This window comes from Typopeltis vanoorti, chromosome 17 (assembly GCF_054136105.1).
Source record: "Typopeltis vanoorti isolate ZY-2024b chromosome 17, IOZ_Tvanoo_1.0, whole genome shotgun sequence".
In the NCBI taxonomy this organism is placed as follows: Eukaryota; Metazoa; Arthropoda; class Arachnida; order Uropygi; family Thelyphonidae; genus Typopeltis; species Typopeltis vanoorti.
Window position 1 is genome coordinate 102,865,465 of NC_143565.1, and position 20,780 is coordinate 102,886,244.

General features: G+C 34.5%; 1 protein-coding gene across 4 annotated transcripts in view; it reads left to right on the plus strand.

Annotated features, from left to right (window-relative positions):
- Positions 1-20,780, plus strand: part of LOC150097708 (heterogeneous nuclear ribonucleoprotein L-like) — a 141,014-nt gene that overhangs the window by 75,849 nt on the left and 44,385 nt on the right. For 2 of the 4 annotated variants that reach the window (XM_090407568.1, XM_090407566.1), the window contains one exon: positions 16,371-16,419. In XM_090407568.1, coding sequence (XP_090263694.1) covers positions 16,371-16,419 — 49 coding nt within the window. Of the gene's footprint in view, positions 1-16,370; positions 16,498-20,780 lie in introns of all 4 variants that reach the window. The other 2 variants (XM_090407565.1, XM_090407567.1) reach the window with 1 other exon arrangement.

A 20,780-nucleotide genomic window follows, 5' to 3' on the forward strand; every position in this document is an offset into this window, starting at 1 on the left:
AAATAAAAAATTGACAATGTTTATTAGCAAGCTCTTGAGGGTGTTGTTACATTGAATTATTGTATATCATGAAGTACTAATTCGAACTCTTGAAGAAACTTCTTACCACTAGTTTGGTACCTACTCAACTTACCCTTATACTAGATGTAATATAACTTATTGAAAGCTAGATCCCAATTTTTCATATGATGTTAAACCATTATTAAACTAATTTTTAACAGCTGCAAGACTGGTTTTGAAATTATAATATCTGATTTAATCTTGAACATTATTGGAATGGGTTCATATAAATCACTTAACACAAAGTAACAGTCTTTTGAGGAAACCTATTTTTCATTTTACTTATGTTAATCTTTATAGAATTGAGTTTTGCATTTACGGCTTACCTTTTTTTATGAAAAATTACAAAAATTTGGTTCATTCAGTTATAAAATTTTGATTCCAGTTTGACATGCCTGTTCAAAGGAAAGAATGAAATAGTACTTGCCAGTTTGGATATGGGTAGTTTTCGCAGAGGAAGCTTTATTAGAAGTCTTAGTCTGTGGAGAGGGAGTGGGGATAAAGCTGATTAGTCAGCAGCTGTTTAAATGGATGTAAAATATATTTTTTACATATTTGCATCATTCATATGGTCTGATTATGTCTCAATGTATTTGCATTATAAAAAAAAAAAATTGGAAATAGTAAATTTATAGGGCATGATACTGTTGTGGAAACATGTTAAATAGTGCATGTTCTCACTTATAAAAGTGAACATTCTTGGATTGTTTGTCTTAATGTTTATATTACCACATGTATTTGATTTGGTAATATAAACATGATTCTGACCATTTGTAATATGTCTAAATTGCTGTAAAGAGTTGATACAAGGATAGTTGATAATCACAATCATATACTTAATTGTTGACACACCGTACATAACATTTTTTAGAGGTTGTTCCTTATATTAAATTGTATTTGCCATTTTAAGAACCTTTGTGTTCCTTCTACCTGGATATTGAATCCTGTGAGTAGTTATTCTGACTTTATCTTGGTTAAAAGTGACTTGCTTATTTGATTTAGATCTGCCTCTTTTATTGATTTCCCTTGAGTTTCTGATTGCTGAGACTTTAAGAAGAATCATTAGCTACATTCTACAGCTTCTAAAATTTTTCACAGGCCTACAGTTCTCTCCCATATTTTTGAGTATACACATTTTATATATGTGAAAGACAAATTTTCATTTACAATTCAGATAGTAGAATCTATTTTAAATGCTGTATTAAGAATTGAGGCTTAATTGTACTACTTAATTCTAACCATTAAAATTAATTTTTAGCAGGCTTTTCTATATCTATAAATTTCAAACATACTCAGTAAATAAGGTGACATTGTAATGTAGTGATATGGTGAAATTATGCTTTTATAAGGTTTTTAACCATTAGAAATCTATTGCTTTTCTTGGTAAAATTTAGTTTAAGAAATGAATTCATTTATCAGTGAGTAATTTGTCATTTTAAATCATTATCAGCTGTCTTAACTACTCATTATTTTCTGTAAGCCATTGCTAAATAAGTAATATTCTGTAGATTTATCATGAAGTGTATTCACTTTTCTGTAACTTATACATGAGTTGGTTGCACTTGTTGCATGCAGTATCATTATGCAAACACAGTTCATTTTCACATTGGTGGTTCTTACAGAATTATATGCAAATAATTATTTCTGGTAAATGCAGAAATAGTATCTTGGCATCATCTGTGCAAATACAATGTACCATCTTTCTCAATGCAGCTAGAGTTGGGATGGGGGGAGGGGGAACTAAGGATTTCCATGTCTGCAAGGATTCCAAAGCTTGCGGCTGTTGCTGAAGTCATAGGAATATCAGTTGATTTTTTAGTATCCATCTGTTGACTTTATGATCAAATGATTTTCCAAAGTTTAGGATGTTTTCAGTTTCAGTCACTCCATTTTGCTTTACTCAGACAAAAACATTGAGAATAATGCAGCTTAATATTTTACTGCACCAGTCTGTTACAGACTTCAAAAAATAAAAATAATAATAATTGATCACATCCTCCCTGGACAACCAGATAGTTGGAATAAGTTTCACTTATTCCAATTATCTCTGGGCATAATTGGACTGTGGATAGGTAAATACACAAAATTACAAAACTGCGCAGATGCAAGAATATTAGCATGTGTGAATTGTGAATTTGTTTGGGGGGGGGGGTATTATTTCGTGGCTGGATTTTTGACACCTATCCAATACAGCAGAGCCTCCATAGGTCAGTTAGTATAGATGAAATCCTTTGGTATGAAAGATGTAGGTTCGATTCCAATCAGGTGAGTTTTAGGGACTGTACCGTCCTAAAAGAATGGGTGAGATGATTCAATCCAATACACTAAAAACGAAAGACAGTGTATCAACTAAATACTCCAAGTAAAATTTGGCATCTGTTGTTCCACAGCTAGTGGGATCTAATTCTTCAGAATTATATATAATGCAGTTATTTACCATAGTTTTGTAATGGCTGTAATTGTAATGTTAGGAAAGTGCCAGTTCTGTTGAACAACTACCATGGCTGGGTATATCTGTAGAAAAGAATGCAAAAACTGACTATAAGGCAGTGACTTTGAGAGCATTGAGAAAGGGCTCATCAATTAGTTGATCTTTGTTCTCCTGGAAAACAATTTTTAGAGGTGTTTGGTACATTTGGATTTACCCAATTAGCAGCTGGATACGTGAAGGGTAACAGTAACATCTTGAGTGAAAAAGAATGCCAAGGATAGAAGTAATGTGTTTGTGCCTGGAAAGGCTGGGGGGTAAGTATCGGTCCAAAAAAGAGAAATCTGGTCTCTGTTGTTAAGCTGAATATTAACAAAAGTAAAAGAACTAAAGTTTTGTGCGGGGTCATTGAATGGTTTGGGATGCATTGAAGAATGGTATTGAGGTGGAGTTTTGAATACTGCCATTTGTTGGAGGAATGGAGAATACAATCATCACTAAAACTATGGATAGAGAATATCAGCAAGCGAAGCCTGTTTATGAGAGTGGGTGAAATAAGATCCTGGGGAACACTTGAAATAGTAAGAAAATCTGAATGGGGGAGATTGGGTCTTGTAGTTATAGTATGCTATACTTTTTCTTAATTGAATTTGCAGTATATATTCACTATCTGATCAAAAGTATCCAGACACCCCTCTGTAATTCATAAACTGGTGTCTAGATGTCACTTTGACCTCACTTACCAGTGTAAAAGGAGTCACACAGCTATGTGTTGTTCAGTGATAAGAAGTTTGAACAGAATGGCTAGGTCAAGGGAGCTCAGTGACTTCCAACATGGACTGGTTATTGGTTGCCACATCAGTAAGAAATCTGTCTGAGACATTTCAGCCCTCTTCGAGTTACCCAAATCAACAGTTGGTGATATAATTGTGAAGTGGAAACATGAAGGCACAACCACAACAAAACCATGGCCGAGTAGGCCGCACTTAATAACAGACAGGCTGTTGAGTGTTGAAGAAGGTGGTTTGTAGAAATCCCCAGACATTGAGTGAAACAATCGCCCGGAAGTTCCACAGTGCTACTAACTGTTCAGCCAGCACCATGACTGTGGTCAAGAGTTAAGAGGAATTGGGTTCCATGGTTGAGGGTCGAGCAGCTGCCCCTGAACCAAACATTTCTCCTGTGAACGCTAAGTGCCACTTGCAGTGATGTAAAGAGCGACACCAGTGGACGACTGGTAACTTGCAATTTGGAGTGATGAATCACATTTTACCATGTGGCAGTCCGATGGGAGGGTCTGGGTGTGGCAAATGCCTGGAGAATGATTCCTGCATGTGTGTGTGGGGGTATTTTTCATAGACTTGGCCCTCTCGTTGCGTACTGTCTACGATAGAAGATCAATTTGTTGATGACTATTGTCTGTATCAGCATGACAATGCTACCTGCCATAAAGCAAGGTCTGTGAAGGAATGGTTTGTGGACAATGTTCCAGCAATGGACTGGCTGGCCCAGAGCCCTGATCTGAATCCCATGAAACGCCGACTTCACTCCAGACCTCAATGACCCACATCACCAACTGCTCTGGCTACAGCTCTTCAGGAAGAATGGGCTGCCATTCCTCCAGAGACTTCCGACACCTGGTGGAAAGTGTGTCACAGGGAAAGTCTGATTACAGTTTTGAGTAGGTGTCCCGCTGTGTGTGTGTGTGTAACACACTACCAGATACAGTAATGGCTACTACAAACCTATTAAGATAGTAAGGATACCAAGTAATTTTATAAACTTGGTTTTTTTTTACTCCTTCTCCCAAGTAAGCAAAACAGTTAAGTTTGTGCCTGAACGTAATTCAAGTCTAAAAGGTAGTGTAACACCAGGCAACTCGTCGTAAAGGTGGGTAAAGATCTGATCACTATTCTTAGTATTTCCCATAATGTAAAACACATCTCGCTAGAAGATGTATACTGTTATACATTATGGGGGGGGGGGTCACTACCCAGACCGGTTTCAACCTTTTTTGAGGTCTCCTCAGAAGAGTAGCTAGACCCTGAAATACCAAGGTTTTTAGTAATACAGAGCCTTATCAACTTTACCTTTACAAGTTGCTATAAGGTGCTTTTACTTTGAATAAGAAACTCTGGATGAGATAAAGATGTGAAAATTTTTTACCTACTAGTGAGATGTCTTTTACATTATGGGAAATACTAAGAATAATGATCAGAGCCTTACCCACCTTTACAACAAGTTGCCTGGTGTTGCACTACCTTTTAGACTTGATCTACGTTCAGGCACAAACTTAACTGTTTTGCTTACTTGGGAGGAGTAAAAAAAAAACAAAAAAAAATTCTTAATAATATATATTATTCCCAAGGTAAAAAATTTTCACATCTTTATCTCATCCAGAGTTTCTTATTCAAAGTAAAAGCACCTTATAGCAACTTGTATGGGTAAAGTTAATAAGGCTCTGTATTACTAAAAATCTTGGTATTTCAGGGTCTAGCTACTCACTGAGGAGACCTCAAAAAAGGTTGAAACCCCCTCACCCACCCATAATGTATAACAGTATACATCTTCTAGTGAGATGTGTTTTATGTTTTACATTATGGGAAATACTAAGAATAGTGACCAGAGCTTTACCCATCTTTACGAGTTGCCTGGTGTTGCACTACCTTTTAGACTTGAATTACGTTCAGGTGCAAACTTAACTGTTTTGCTTACTTGGGAGAAGTAGTAAAAAAACCAAGTTTATAAAATTACTTGGTATCCTTAATAATATATATTATCCCCAAGGTAAAACATTTTTTTTTTTTTTTTTTTTTCAAAGTTTCATCATCAAATTCTTGCCATGTACCCTCAAGGAGTGTACAGGATATGATAGTACTACATGAAAATTTTACATCATTATTAACTTATCTACAATTTTCCTCTGGATCAGTCTGTTATTTGTCAAGACTCCAATAATATCAGATCTTATATTTCTATCGTCTAAGGCACTTTGTACCGTATCAATCCACCTATATCTTGGTCTTCCTCTGGGTCGTTTTCCTGCCAACCTGGCAGAGAACACTTCTTTCCCAATCTTTCCTCTCCCATTATGTTTAAATGAACATACCACCTGAGATCAGCTCTGCTAGTGCATTCCTGGATGCTGACAGTGTCTCAAGTTCTTTCCTAATATCCTCGTTTTTAATATGATATTGCATTGATGCCATCGGTTCACGCCTTTGATCTTTCTCAGGATTCTCATATCTGTGGTTTCTAGCCTTTGGTCATGTTTTACTTCTGACTCAGCTCTCAGATTCATTAGTCAAAACTGGTTTGAACACTGTCTTGTATTCAAATTTAGTGTTCCTACTAATTTCTCTCTTATTGCATATGAATTTATTCATTTGACTTCCTACTATACCAGCTTTGTTGATTCTGTTGTCTATTTCCATATTTAATTTACCATCTTCACTAAAAATCATGCCTAAGTAGGTGAAATGTTTTACTTGTTCCACAGGTTCTCCGTTCACAATGCAGTTGACATTTTCAACAATTCTGCCTATTTTTATTGCTGACCTTCATACCATATCTATGACAACAGTTATTCAATATAGTCAAGGAATCTTGCAGACTCGTAGCAGATTTATTAATAAGTATAATATTCGTCCACATAAAGCAAAGAGCTGACATTAACATCTCCAATTTTGATATCATGTTTAATACCACTTTCCTTCATAATGTGATCCATAATGAATAACAGTGGGGATAATGTACATCCTTGTCTCACACCAGATTTAACATTAAACCATCTTCCTGTACTTCCATCAATTCTAACTGCTGATTTACAACTCAAATAAAGACTAAGTATTGCTTGATATAATGCCCCATTGACACCATATAACTGTAGCATATTGAATAGCTTCTCTCATGGCACCTTATCATATGGCTTTTCCAGATCGACAAAACTCAAATAGAGATCTTTGTTATATTCCCATGATTTCTCCACTATTTATCGTAAAGTGAAGAGCTGATCCTGACAGCCTCTATTTGGCCTGAATCCAGCTTGTTCTTCATATTCTTCTCAACTGTTTCTGAAGTATACTTGCATAAATCTTACCAGGCTCAGTAGGGAAATACCTCTGTAATTCTCACACTCAGTTTTATTTCCTTTTTTATATATGGGTACTATGAGAGCCCTACTCCAATCATTGGGAATTCTTCCCTCTCTCCAGGCCTTCTGAACTATGCAGTGCAGCCACTGCAAGACTTTTATACCACCATACTTCAACATTTCTGGTCGAATATCATCTACTCCTGCTGCCTTTCCACATTTTAAGCCTTTGATGACTTTTTCTACTTCAAGTATAGATATGTATTCCTGACTGTATGCCTGTTGAGCTTTTTTTTTACCACTGTGCTATCACTACTTGTTTCATTTAGCAATTTCTCCAAGTAATTACTCCATACTTCAAGGATATCTTTTTCTCCCGTTTTCATGTCACCTGTATCATTTCTAACTCCTTTTACAGTACTCTTTCCTCCATTTCTAAGCTTCTTCAACAACCTCCAAAATATTTTGCTTATTTTTTGATATTTATTTTCTGTGTTCTTGCTAAAGTCTTCCCATGACTTTTGTTTAGCTAGTTTTACACAGTGTTTAGCTTTCTTACATTTGTCTCTATTCTCTAAGAGCACAAATTGGCTTATTTGCCAGGAACATTTGATATGCTTTCTTCTTTTCCTTCACTGCCTCTTTTAACTTCCTGTGTCCTCCATGGAGTTCTGATTTTTCTATCCTTGCAGACAACCTCACCACATGCCTGTCTGGCTGAATCAATCAAGGTTGATTGATTTGCCATCTTTAGAGATCCAGTTTGCCACTGGATCTCTAAAGTTTGGTTCCTGTTTTCAAACTCTTTCATTTTTTCTTCAATAATCTTTATGTATTTTAGTCTACAATTCACATCTGAGAGCTGCTCAACTTTTATTGGCTTTAAAACTTTCTTACATGTTATTCTTTTCAATATGAAATTCAATTTTATCCTGCTCAAGACTAAATAGTGATCACTTCCAATTTCAAATCCTCTGTACACTCTGGTGCCCTGCACTAGGGAGAAAATATCACTATCAACAATAACATAGTCAATGAGACTTCTTATTTCTTGTCTCTTCTCTCCATGTGAATTTGTGCACATTTTTATGTTGGAACATGGTGTTAGTAATAACCAGTCCATGTCCTGAGCAGAAATCCAAGTATTTGTCATTATTATTAGCTTTGCTCTTTTCTCCAAATTTTCCCAAAACATTTTTGTATGTCTGACATTCACTTCCTACTCTGCTATTTAGATCCCCAACAAGGACCAACTTTTCCTCTTTCATTGTGTCCGTAGCTTTCTCTAGAGCCTCAAAAAATTCCTCCACTTCTTCCTTAGTAGAGCCTTCTGTGGGACCATAGGCACAAATAAGTCTCATTGTTCAGTTCCCCATTCTAATATTTGCCCACATCACTGTCTACTTGAGACTGCCTGCCATTCAAGAAGATTAGCCTCGTATTTAGTGTTGAATACTATGGCTACCCCTTCTTTTCCTTGATTGTCATTGCTTGAATATAACATTTTGTATTTATTGCTCAGGAAGATCTCACCAATTTTGTCTTTTTTTGCTTCAGTCACCCCTATTATGTTGATCTGGTACTTATCTAATTCCTTAGCTAGCCCCATTTCTTTGCCATTTGGGCTTCTTATGTTGATAGTATCGATCTTTAATTCTGGTGATGTTGAGTTGGTTTTTTTTTGTTTTTTTTTTCCAGATTTGTTCCAGTAGCTGACTTTTCACTGTTTTCTCTGGTGAAAACAATGGAGCCCTTGTTTAACTGGGCGATACCCCAGGCGGCATGAAATTTTGTCATGTTGTACCATCATTTTGTAATTAGGTTTAAACCAATAAGAATTACAATTTGGTCGGAATAATTTGAAATTTCTTTGCATAGCTGAGTAATGAGGGAACCTACTGATTTGCTTCCATTTGTGATATGCATTACATCTTATTGCAAGTTTGTGTATATATGACAAGTTACTTCAGAAACCTATCATTTTTGGCTGCCATGGCTAAAAATGTTCCTTAACTATAAGCTCTTGAATCAATTAAGAACATTATGGGATTCTTTTGCCATTAATGGCTACTCCAAATCTATTAAGATCATTCCTCATCTCAAGGTCATGTATATAATGATAGAAATTATTTCTATATAGTAGATTGTTTCATCTCCTGAGATTCTTCCACCATTGCTTTGAACTAGTTTTGAGTATGTACACAATATATCTATGTCAGTGGAGATGGTACTGCCCTGTCTTTATATCATTTGACAATATATTATATTATATTCTTCTACATCCTTCAATTCTAACTGCTCATTTGTAACTTATGTAAGCTGTGTATCCTGTATAAGGTTCTTATTTATGTAGCATTAACATTTTGGAATCTTTACAAAATAAAAATAAAAAATACCAGTTTTATTCAATATTGTAGCAACTATGGTTGGATGGAATTGCATTAAATTTCAGATTTATTGTGTACATACTCAAAACCATCCATGAAGTTTTAGTCTAATCATTTTTATTAGACTAAATCTCCATGGAAAAATAATTAAAATTTGGCTGGCTTGCTTGGCCTAGTAGTTGGTGTATCCACTCTACAAGTTGCAGGTTTGAATCCGCTACAGGCATAATGTTTGTGATTTTCTTGAAGTGGGAGATGGATTTCATCACCAAATTGAAACCACTGAATAAGCAGTATTATTCAGGACCTTCAATAAGTGAAACAGTAGTCTCACTTATTGAAGGCCTGAAGTGGTTTGAAAAAGGTTCCACATTTGGCTCTAAGAGCAGGGTTTTTGGATTGTGTAAAAAATTTTTGAATTACAGGAATTAAGTAATAAATCCTTAGCCCACCCACAGCACTTTAATGTACTACGGGTTTTACAATCTTGTAGGTGGGAGTAGCATAAATTCCATGCAGTGGTAGATGGAATTTAATGAATTTGTATTTGAGATATCTTGATATTTATTAAATTGTTTTCAGTTTGGGTTTGTCATATCATTTTTAATGGCAGAATTGTCATTTCTAGGATACGTTTGCCATTTAATAAACATGCTTTTGATGCACTCATATGTTTCCAGAAGTACCACCTCTTAGTAATTCTTTGAATTATGTAAAGTTATTACAGACATAGTATTTCTTGCAAAATCAGTGAAAATAGCAAGTGAGAAATCAACATGGAATGATTTCCAACTCTTGTAGTTACACTGCACTGCAATAATTTAAGTCCTTAGATGAATGCCTTGGTGTTATTTTATTTAGAAAATAAAATGATAGCTCATCCTTGATAGATGATAGATTCCAAATGCCAATCTTTATTAAATTTTTGCCAAAATTTAATAAAGATTGGCATTTGGAATCACTAGCGTATATGGCTCATTTGGAAAGACCTAGATTGAAATCCCATTTAGGATACAAAGAATTGTTATCAGTGCTTTTCACTCGAAGTTAGCTGATCTAATTGCTTGACAGGCTTCTTCCTGAAAACTGGTTTTTCATATTGCTCAGAAAGGCAAATTAGCAGCCATATAATATAATATGCATATAGAATTTACTGCTATCAGAACATTAATTTGGTTTTAAAGAAGCCAAGTTTCTTGGTTGTGGCAGAATAATTACAATAAATATGGCAAAAACAACTATACATGGGGTCCTCAACATACATCGTTTTGACTTTACAGCTGTAATCCCATAAATTATTTTTAAAATAAATTTCTACTTGAAGCAGCGCGAAGTAAAATTCAAACGTCACGGGCGAACTTGTTTGTGAGCGCAGCGGAAGAATGTGGCATTTGTTTGGGAGAGGTGGCGTCGCTTGGGTACTGCGTGCTTTGTTTACATCCGCTCTCTCACTTCTTTTTTTTTTTTTTTTTTTTTTGTGACTTTTTACCCTTCGATATGGCTCCCAAACGTAAGGCAGACTCTTCCGATGGCAGTGTGTTGAAGAAAAGGAAAGCCATTACATTAGAAGTGAAATCAGACGTTATTAAAAGGGGGAAATGCCAATGAACATCGCCGAGCATTGAACTTAAGTTGTACCACAGTAGGGACTATTATCAAGTATAAAGTTCACATCCTTGAATACGTGAAAGTATTGGCACCCATGAAATTGACTGTGATTATGAAAAAACGTAGTAGGCTCATGATTGAGATGGAAAGGCTTCTTGTTCTTTGGCTGGAAGACCAGCATCAACACCGTATCCCAATTAGCCTCATGTTAATCATCTCAAGTCATCCACTTGGATGACTTTCACCCTAATGTTAAGGTGGTTTACCTTCCACCAAACACCACAGCCCTTTTGCAGCCTATGGACCAGGGTGTTATTGCTTCCTCTGCAGGACATTTGCTGGGCAACTGAAAAAGACAGGAACTTAACCCTCGAAGACTTTTGGAAATCATATAGCATTTATAATGCCATACAAAACATTGAACATGCTTGGGATGAAGTGAAGCAGTCAAATTTGAATGGTGTGTGGAAAAAACTGTGTCCCCAGTTTGTGAATGATTTCCATGGCTATGAGGAGACAGTTGAGGCTGTCACAGAGAAGGTTGTTGCCCTGGGGAAGCAGATGAATTTGGAAGTGGAGGCCGAAGATGTCACAGAGCTTCTGGCATCTCATGGGGAGGAGTTGTCAGCAGAAGACCTCATTCAGTTAGAGAAGCAGCTGATTGAGGAGGAGGAAAGGGTTCCAACCCCTGAACCCAGGAGATTCATCGCCAAGGGCTTGGCAGAAGGTTTTGCCCTCACTGAGGATGGGCTGGCCAAGTTTGAGGCTGAGGATCCTAACACTGCTAGGTACACAAAGGTCTTTCGAGGAGTGATGGATTGCCTGCAGTGTTATAGGGAGATATATATATGAGGAAAAGAGGATGGTATTCCACACTAGCCTGGAACGTTTTTTCACGATGGTAGAGAGGCCGGCAGCAGGTGCTGGTACCTCAACTGTCTCTTCAACCACAGGATAAAAGGTAAAGAATTGTTTTCTTCTTTTTTTTTTAATCGCCTGTACAGAATGTACAGTTTCATTTTTGTCATTTTTCTGTACTATACAGTACTGTAATTATGTTCTCCCTTTTATTTTCCTATGGCCTAGTTCTGTTTCTTGATATATACGTATGACTTTAGGGTGTTTAAGGTTAGGTAAGTAACTTAGGCTGTGGTAATTCCGACTTGCATCCAAAATCGCCTTACGTCGGTCCATAGGAACGGATCGCCGACGTAGCTCGAGGACCCCCTGTATTAGGATTAAGTGGTTATCTGTAGGGACTAATACTATGTCTTATTTCATTCAAAAGCACTTCTTACTGTGTTGGTTCACTCAGATTGTCTTCCTCTGGTTTTTTGCTATCCTGACAAAAGACATGTTTTGCTAACCTTTCCCTTCATTCTGTTTGTTGTCAATACTACCTTAAGTTATCTCTACTCACACACTCCTGAATGCTAACAATGTCAAGTTCCTTCTTGATATCCCCATTATTAATATGATTCTACCACTAAATAGATGCATCTATTTACTCTCCTAATCTTTCTCAGAACTCATCTGTGGTCTCCAGTCTTTGATCAAGTGGTTTTATATTTAACCCAGCTCCCATCAGCATAAGTAAAAATTGGTTTGAACACACTGGTGTATAGCTATTTTATTGCTTTGAAATAATTTCTATTATTCCGTATAAATTTATTCAGGCCAGCTTTGCTAATTCTGTTTATTTCCATATTTAATTTGTCGTAATTACTAAAGTGTATGTCTAAATAGCTGAGATGTTTTACCTGCTCTATAAGATGTAGTTGATGGCTTTATTGTTCCTGCTTGTTTTCATAATATTTCTTTTTATTGCTGCTTTTCATACCAAATTTCTTTTTCTGATTATTCAGTTTAGTTTAGAATCCTGCTGATCTCTAGGAGTATAACATTGCATAAAAGGTGAAATTAACATCTCCGGTTTTTGTATTGGGTTTAATGCTATTTGCATTCATAAAGTGATCCATATCGATCATAAATAACATCAGAGATAATGTCCATCCATGTCTCATGCCTGATTTAATGTTAAAGCAGTTAGGAATGGTGGTACCACCATTCCTAACTGCTGACTTAAGGGATTAGATCTACAAAACTTATTCCCATAATTTCTCAACTATTTGTCTTAAAGTGAAAATCTAATCCTGACAACCTCTATTTGGCCTGATTCCAAGCTTCTCTTTCACATTTTTTCTGAACCTTTTCTTTAGTATGCTTGCATAAATCTTACTAGAAAACTAAGTTGGGAAATTCTTCTGTAATTCTTAGTTTTATTTCCTTTTTATAGATATATGTATACTGTGAAAGCTCTACTACAATCATTTAGAATTCAGTGATTGAGGCCTTCTGAATTATGCAGTGTACCCATTGTAAAACTTATACCTCCATAACTGTGCATTTCAGGTTTTTGAAAGCTTTTTCTACTTTAAGCTTTCATATGTACTCCTGGTTGCATTCCTCTTGAATGCTTTCTATTACACTGCTTGCTTCTTTTAGCAGCCTTTCAATATAATTACTCCAGACATCTAGAATATCTTTATCTTAGTTTTCATGTCATTTTTGTCTTCTCTGATTCCTTTTGCAGTATACTTTCCTCCATTTCTAAACTGCTTTAATAGCCTCCAGAATATTTTGTCACCTTGCTGGTATTTATTTTCTGTGTTCTTACCAAAGTCTTTCCCATGGCTTTTGTTTAACTGCTTTTCATTCTTACAGTTTTATTTGTACTCCGAGAGTGCAAGCTGCCTTACTTACCAAGAACTTTCGAACTTTTCCTTGACGTCTTTTTAACTTCCTAAGTTTGCTATGTAGTTCTGATTTATCTGTCCTTGTAGACAACCTCACCTCTGGCTGAATCAGTCATTGTTTTCTTCAGGAACTAAACAAAACACCAGATATCCAGTGTTTATTTTTTGTTTTTAAATCTCTGTTTGTTCTTCAATAACATCTGTATATTTAAATATTAGTTCACCTGTGAAATCTGCTTGACTGATTATCATTAAAACTCATACACTTTTCTTTTAATATGATATTCAATTTTATATTACTTGAAACTATTTCATCTCCACTGTATATTCTTGTCCTGCACCATCATGAAGATAGATATCAACAATAATAACTTTTTGGATTTTTGCCTTCTCTCTATATGAATTTATGCATGTCATGTTGGAACATAGTGTTAGTAATGACTAGGCCATGTCCTGAATAGAAATCTGTTTGCTGGAAATTTTTCCAAAGCTTTTCTTTGTTTGGTAATCATTTCCTATTCTACTGTTTAGATTCCAAGGACTAACTTGTGTCAGCTCCAGTTCTCCATTCTGATATTTACCCACATTCACTCTTCTTGATGTTTCCTGTCATTCAGAAAGCTTAATCTTAAATAACAAATTTTATTATATTCCAGTTTACAGTAGTTATTAGTTTGAATCGTTTTGGTTATAAACCTGAAGTTGATCTTCCCTTTTTTTTTTTTTTTTTTTTTTTTTTTTTTTTTTTTTTTTTTTTTTGCTCCTCCTCCTCAAATTGTCTGTTTGAAAAATGGAACTTCATAACCAATTTTTGTATAGATTCCAAATATTAAGTGAGATTAAAAGTGATGTGGCATTTAATTTACAACTTAGAATTATGTCTTTGGTTTTTATTTGAATATTCCTTTAACAAAATTTTAATTACATGAGATCGGATATGTTGGATGCCAACTTTTAAATTTTTTCTCTTAGAGAAAAAAGTGTTATAAGATACAGGAGGATGATTACATTTTATCATATCAGAAGGAAACTATGTTGCTCACTGAACTGGAGGACACAGTAAATCTGTTCTACTTAGCTGTTTTTCCTTGAGTAGGAAAATAATTTTGCTGTCTATTCTTTTTAAACTTAATGTTCCTTATTTAAGTAGTTGGTAGTGGTAGACATTTGTCATCACCAGGTGTGAGAGCATCCACTATTATTAAAGCCCTGAAATGGTTTGAAAAGTTACATTTGGTTTTAGAGCAGGGTTTCAGGATTATGTAACCATTATCCTGGCCACAGTACTTAAATGTGCAATAGGTTTATAACTGGGTGGGATTTACATAAAAAAAAGTTACTCTCCTACCAAAAGTCATGGAATATTTCTCCAATTAATAGAAAATAGATTGGTTACCCAGTATCTATATTTTCTTTTTTATTTATAAAGGAGAAAACTGGTTTGGTTGGATGTCATTTTGATGATGAAATTTGTTTACCCCCTTAAATATCTATGCCTTCTGTGAGATTTGAACCTACACCCTATTGAAGATCTTAAGTACTGGCCATTTGGAGATGGGAGCAGATGAAGTGATTCATCCCATACAAGTTTCCACAACATGTATGGAGCTGCATGCTGTAATTTTTACAGAAAAGATGCAATCCAACAAGCCATTGTTAATAGCACCAAATTATTGATTTCATTGGGTCATGTTACATGTTCTTTTAGTCTGGTGGACATGTTAAAATATAGGGGATATCTGAGAACAGTTCGGAAGTGGCAGTATAAAGGTGCAGATTGGATTCTTGTGGTTTGTGGATTAAAACCACATCGTGGCATATGAAATTGATAGCTAAGTCCTGTATTTTGACAAATTTATGGTATTGGTCTTTCTACGCTTTACAAAGCACTGATCATAAATTGGCTTGATGATGGTGAAATGTTGCAGTGGTCACTAGTATGAGATGAATTGGAATACAGAATTAAAGCACAATCTTTTAAAGAAGCAGAGTGCATCCACCAACGTTCTACCAGGAATAAATAGCTTCTGCACTGCTTTGAAAAGTTATGAAAGGCAAGATGTTAATTCATCATTTGCACATATAAGAATGTATTTTGTATGTGGCAGTTATGTGTAAAAAATGTACTTATAATTCATTGGCTTTTATTTGGAACTTTCAGCTGGCATTCGATCTCTGAACAATATTTCTCATTTCAGTTTTTTAACAGCACTGATGGAAAGTGAAAAGTAAATTGATATAATTATCCAGATAAAACACCTTTATGTGGAGCTGTTTTTTTATTGTATAAATCCAATTCAGTTTTGTGTGTGGAACTGTTAATTTTGGATTAATTATATTTTGTATAGTTATATCTGGGAGATTAAGTGCCACTAACATTTGTATATATATATATATCAGACGTGTGTTCTTTAATATGAGAAGTTTATGTAACTTCCACCGTAAAAGGTTATAAACTTATAGTACATTAGTACCATGGCAAATTTATTAGTCATGGTAGGCTAGTGATTTTTCTATTATTAATTTTTAATTTATTTTTTACATAGTCCAGAAACCTTGCTCTAGTGACTAAACATAACTTTTTCTAGCCACTTCAGACTTTTAGTAAAGTGGGGCATTAGTTTTGTACTGGGTGAGACTAATACCCCATTGATGAAGTTTGATCATTGGAAGATTGATTAAGAATGGTGGAAGATGAACTTCATCAATGCTCATATCAGGATTTGAACCTGTAGCAAGTTGGTTAGAGATCATATAAGTTAACCATTTAGTCTGTCTGGCCAACAAACAACTTTTGAGTTAAAATTTTATCAATTCTTTTGCTGTTTATCTGAAATTAAAATTCCAGATTTTATCAGTTTCTTGTATATTATTATTTCTTAAACAATAAGATAACTACTCAATAAGTAGCTTAGTAACTAAAGCACATTTTTACTATTAAAGATGTCTAAAATGTTGGGTGCTTACAGTTATTATTTAGTTGTTCACTACAGAATGACTTGTTTACTTTTTTCTTAAAAAAAAATATTATTTTTTAGGAGGAGATGCCTCCCGTGGACCTCCCAGTGGACCAGGATATGGAGACGGGTATGATGAATATGGTCCAAGGGGTGGTAGACTTGACCCCTATGGCCTTCCTAGCGATCCTTACAACACATCTGACAGGTCACTTGTCTTATGAAAGTTCAGCACTATTTTATTTAACTCTAAAACAGTCTTCTGAGTTCCCACTTCATAATATATGCTAAAATGGTTGCCAGCAGAGAGCAGTTTTTGAAAAATACTGAATTGGGCTTTTTATCTCTTCTGCTCCTATGAAATTCAGATACTGCATTCATCAGAGGGAATTTTTGTAATCACATAGATAATGATCTGACAGTTTTAAAAATATTCTGATAATTAACTCTGTGTATATGTGCTGCTAACTTAGTGATCCCTTTTAAAGATTCTTCCATCTTACACAACATATAATAGTTTACTTATTTTAAACTGTTCTAGTTTATTTATGAGGATTAGTTTCAGAAAATGTAACATACAAAATTGATTGAGATGTCATTTACTTGTGTTTCTTTATATAAATACATTTAGGATGGTAATAGCAAACTCTTTGATGTGTATCAGATCATTGCATGCAGTGAAATCTTGACATGTCATAATCATTCTTATTTTGGATATTCTGCCTAACAAAATGATTTTTTGTTAGTCATCTGATTGCATTTATTTCTAGAGAACATCTCATGGAGATAACTTGCACTTGTGAGGTGGTGATGAAAGGGATGGATCAAATTGCTCATTCTGCAGCATCCTGTACAAAGAAGTTTGTTAGAATTCAGATCAGATGACTTAACAAGTTATGAAACATGAAGTCTGTGTTTCTGAGAAGCACGGTGTTCCACAAAAACATGTTCTAGACTTATGCTACCTCTGACTTCTGTATATCTGTATTTATAACTGTTATTTTATTTTACAAAAATCCAATATGAAGTGGAAAAGTGCTATACTGATTAATACTACATAAATGTGGCAGTTGCCAAAATGTAAAAAACTTAATGGTTAGATTAATGACTAAACTTGTTGGCCTGTTCCCTTTTAAGCAAAGCTATTCAGTATAACTTTTGCGTACCTGGTGTAAAAAATGTCTTATTTGCATCATTTACTTGCATATATTAACTGCTGGAGAGCAACAAATCACTGTACCCTTGCATAATCTTAGTAAGTAATGTAACAGGTTTGATCATTCATTTTCAATGGAAGAAACAGACCCCTTACTTTGAATTTTATCTGCCATTATGCTAACAATATTAAATTCTTTCATAATATACTCAGTTTTAATACAATACTGTCATTAGTGACATCTGTTCACACCACATCTTTCTGACAACCTCTGTGGTCTCCACTCTTTGATCAAGTGTTTTATTTCTAACCCAGCTCTCAGATCCATAAGTTAAAATTGGTTTGAGCACTGTCTTGATTACAGCTAATTTAGTATTTTGACTAATTTCTTTATTGTTCCATATAAATTTATTCAACTGACTTCCTACCATACCAGCTTATCTAATTCCATTTATTTCCATATTTAATTTGCCATGTTCACTAAAAATTGTGCCTAAATAGCTGAAATGTTTTACTTGTTTTCTTATAGGTTCACTATTCAGGATACAGTTGATGTTTTCAATCTTTCTGCTTATTTTCATTGTTTTTGTCCTTTTATTACTGATTTTTATACCAAATTCATTACAACACTTATTCAATTTACTTGGGGAATCTTGTAATCTTGTACTGGATATCAGATTTTGATACCACTTTCCTTTATAATGTGCCTCTGATTTAACATCAAACCATCTTCCTGCACCTCATTCAATTCTAACTGCTGACTTACAGCTTAAACAGAAACTATTGCTTAATATAACATCCTAAACCATATAACTGTAGCATTTTGAACTTTCCTCTGGGCACCTTGCTTTTTCCAGATCTATAAAACTTACCTTATTATATTCCCAGGATATCACAGCTATTTGTTGTAAAGTGAAAATCTAATCCTGACAATCTCAATCTCTATTTGGCCTGAATCCAGCTTGTTCTTCATCAAACTTCCTTCCACACTTTTTCCTTGCTGTTTCTCAAGTATACTTGACAGGAACACTCAGCAGGAAAATACCTCTGTAATTTTCACATTCAGTTTTATTTCCCTTTTTAATAGATAGGTACTGTGAGAGCTCTACTCCAATAATCTGATCAGGCCTTCTGAATTATGTGCAGTGCAGCCACGGTAAAACTTTTATGCCTCCTATTTGATAAATTCTTGTCAAATATCATCTACTCCATCTGCCTTTTCACATTTCAGGTTTATAATGTCTTTTTATACTGTATGAATATGCATTCCTGTTAGGTGTTTTCAACCACTGTGCTGGCACTCCTTGTTTCATTCAGCAATCTTTCAAAGTAATTACTCCAGACATCTAGGAATCTTCGGTTTTCACGTTACTTTTATCATCTCTAATTCCTTTTATGGTACTCTTTCCCCCATTTCTAAGCTCTTTTAATAGCCTCCAGAATATTTTTCCACCTTCCTGATATTTATTTTCTGTGTTCTTACCAAAGTCTTGCCATGACTTGTTTATTCTCTAAGAACACAAGCTGACTTATTTCCCAGGAACATTCGATGTGCTTTCTTTCTTCTTTTCCTTCACTGCCTCTTTAACTTCCTGTGTTCATCATGGAGTTCTGATTTTCTCTCCTTGCGTACAACCTCGTCACATGCTTCTCTGGCTGAACTAATCAATATTTTCTTCAGTGTTTGCCACTGAATCTCCAAGGTTTGGTTCTTGTTTTTGAACTCTTTCATTTTTTCTTGAATGATGTTTTTGTATTTCAGTCTACAGTTCATGTCTGAAAAATGCTTAACTTTGATTCATTTTAAAACTTTCTTACACTTATTTTCAATGTGCAATTCAATTTTAACCTGCTCAAAACTAAATAGTGATCACTTATTTCAGATCCTCTGTATATTTTTGTGTCCTGAACCAGTAGGAAGATATCACTATCAACTGTAACATAGTCTTACTGACTTTTTGCATCTTCTCTCCATGCGAATTTGTGCACATTTTTATTTTGGAACATAGTAATAACTAATCCATGTCCTGAACAGAAATAAAATAACAGTTATAAACAGTTTATAATGTAATGAGCAATGACATAAACATATCAGAAAAACTGCACATTGGTTGATTCAAGGGAGGATTGTTGGGATATTGCTGTAACTAAAATTCTCTTTTAACTGTAGAAAATTAGTTATATATGTACAATAGTGTTTACTCATTGAGGCTTCAAGCATTAGCTCTTATTTTCCAGCTGCATTCATTTCACTGGTGGTTTTGTTCCCTATGGACCATTTTGAATAAACCCTTGTCACTACTTAATATAATTAACATGTTCAAAGTATTGCTATTGCTATCCTATGCAAAGTGTTCTGTTGTTGCACATGATAAATATGTATATTTAAGATTTAGTAGGTCTGAACAAGTACCACTCTGAATTCCAAAAATGGGATTCAGAACAATGAGTACAGCTGTTAGCAAATAGTTCTTAAAGAAAAATCTAAATGATTATAATTTTAAATGTAACATTATCATATTTTGTTATTGATATTTATTTAAATATTTAGATTAATTTATTAATAAATTTAAAATTAAAGACTTTCTTATCCTCATCAATTTCATAGCTAAATCGTTGAGGGCAACAAAATACAGGCTGAAATTGGTTTTTCCCTTGCAAAAAAAAAAAAAAAAAAAAAACCTTTGCTTTCATTTAAAAGGCAAATATTTGTATTGCTGTCACAAAACAGTTATACAAACTGTTCAGTTTGGTAGTTCAGACATTGTTCATGTACTACTAAATAAAACTGCTGTAAATGAAGGGTGTTCATTCAGGGTTTTGCTGTTTATGTGGAACTGATTAAGTGAGAATATATTACAAATGCCTGGGATTGAACTGTCCACTGAATTTTAATGAAATACCAAACAGGAAAGAATACATTTCTAATTCAGCCTGTCTTAACAGCATCTGACAATAGTACTTCACATACATATTGTAGCAAAATAAATATGATAAGCCTGGAAGGGTAGCAATATGTGAAGATGCATAATTCATAAGAATAAAGTATTCTACATACAGGATATCCTACAATGCCATCTGTTTTCTTATAATCCTGTTAATTGCTCTTTGTGAATGGTGTATAAAAACTCATTGAGAATTGGTAAAATTTCTTAATAAATTTTGATTTATTAATGAAATGAAAGAAATTCACTTTTGATTAGGGTAAATAAACATGTAGGTGATGGCAAAATGGATGGCAGTCAAGAGTTCAAATCAATGAAGCAGTATTCATTGACATTCTATGTTTGCATGCTAAATTCCATTATTGCAAAACTTTATCTATAGTAAAAGAA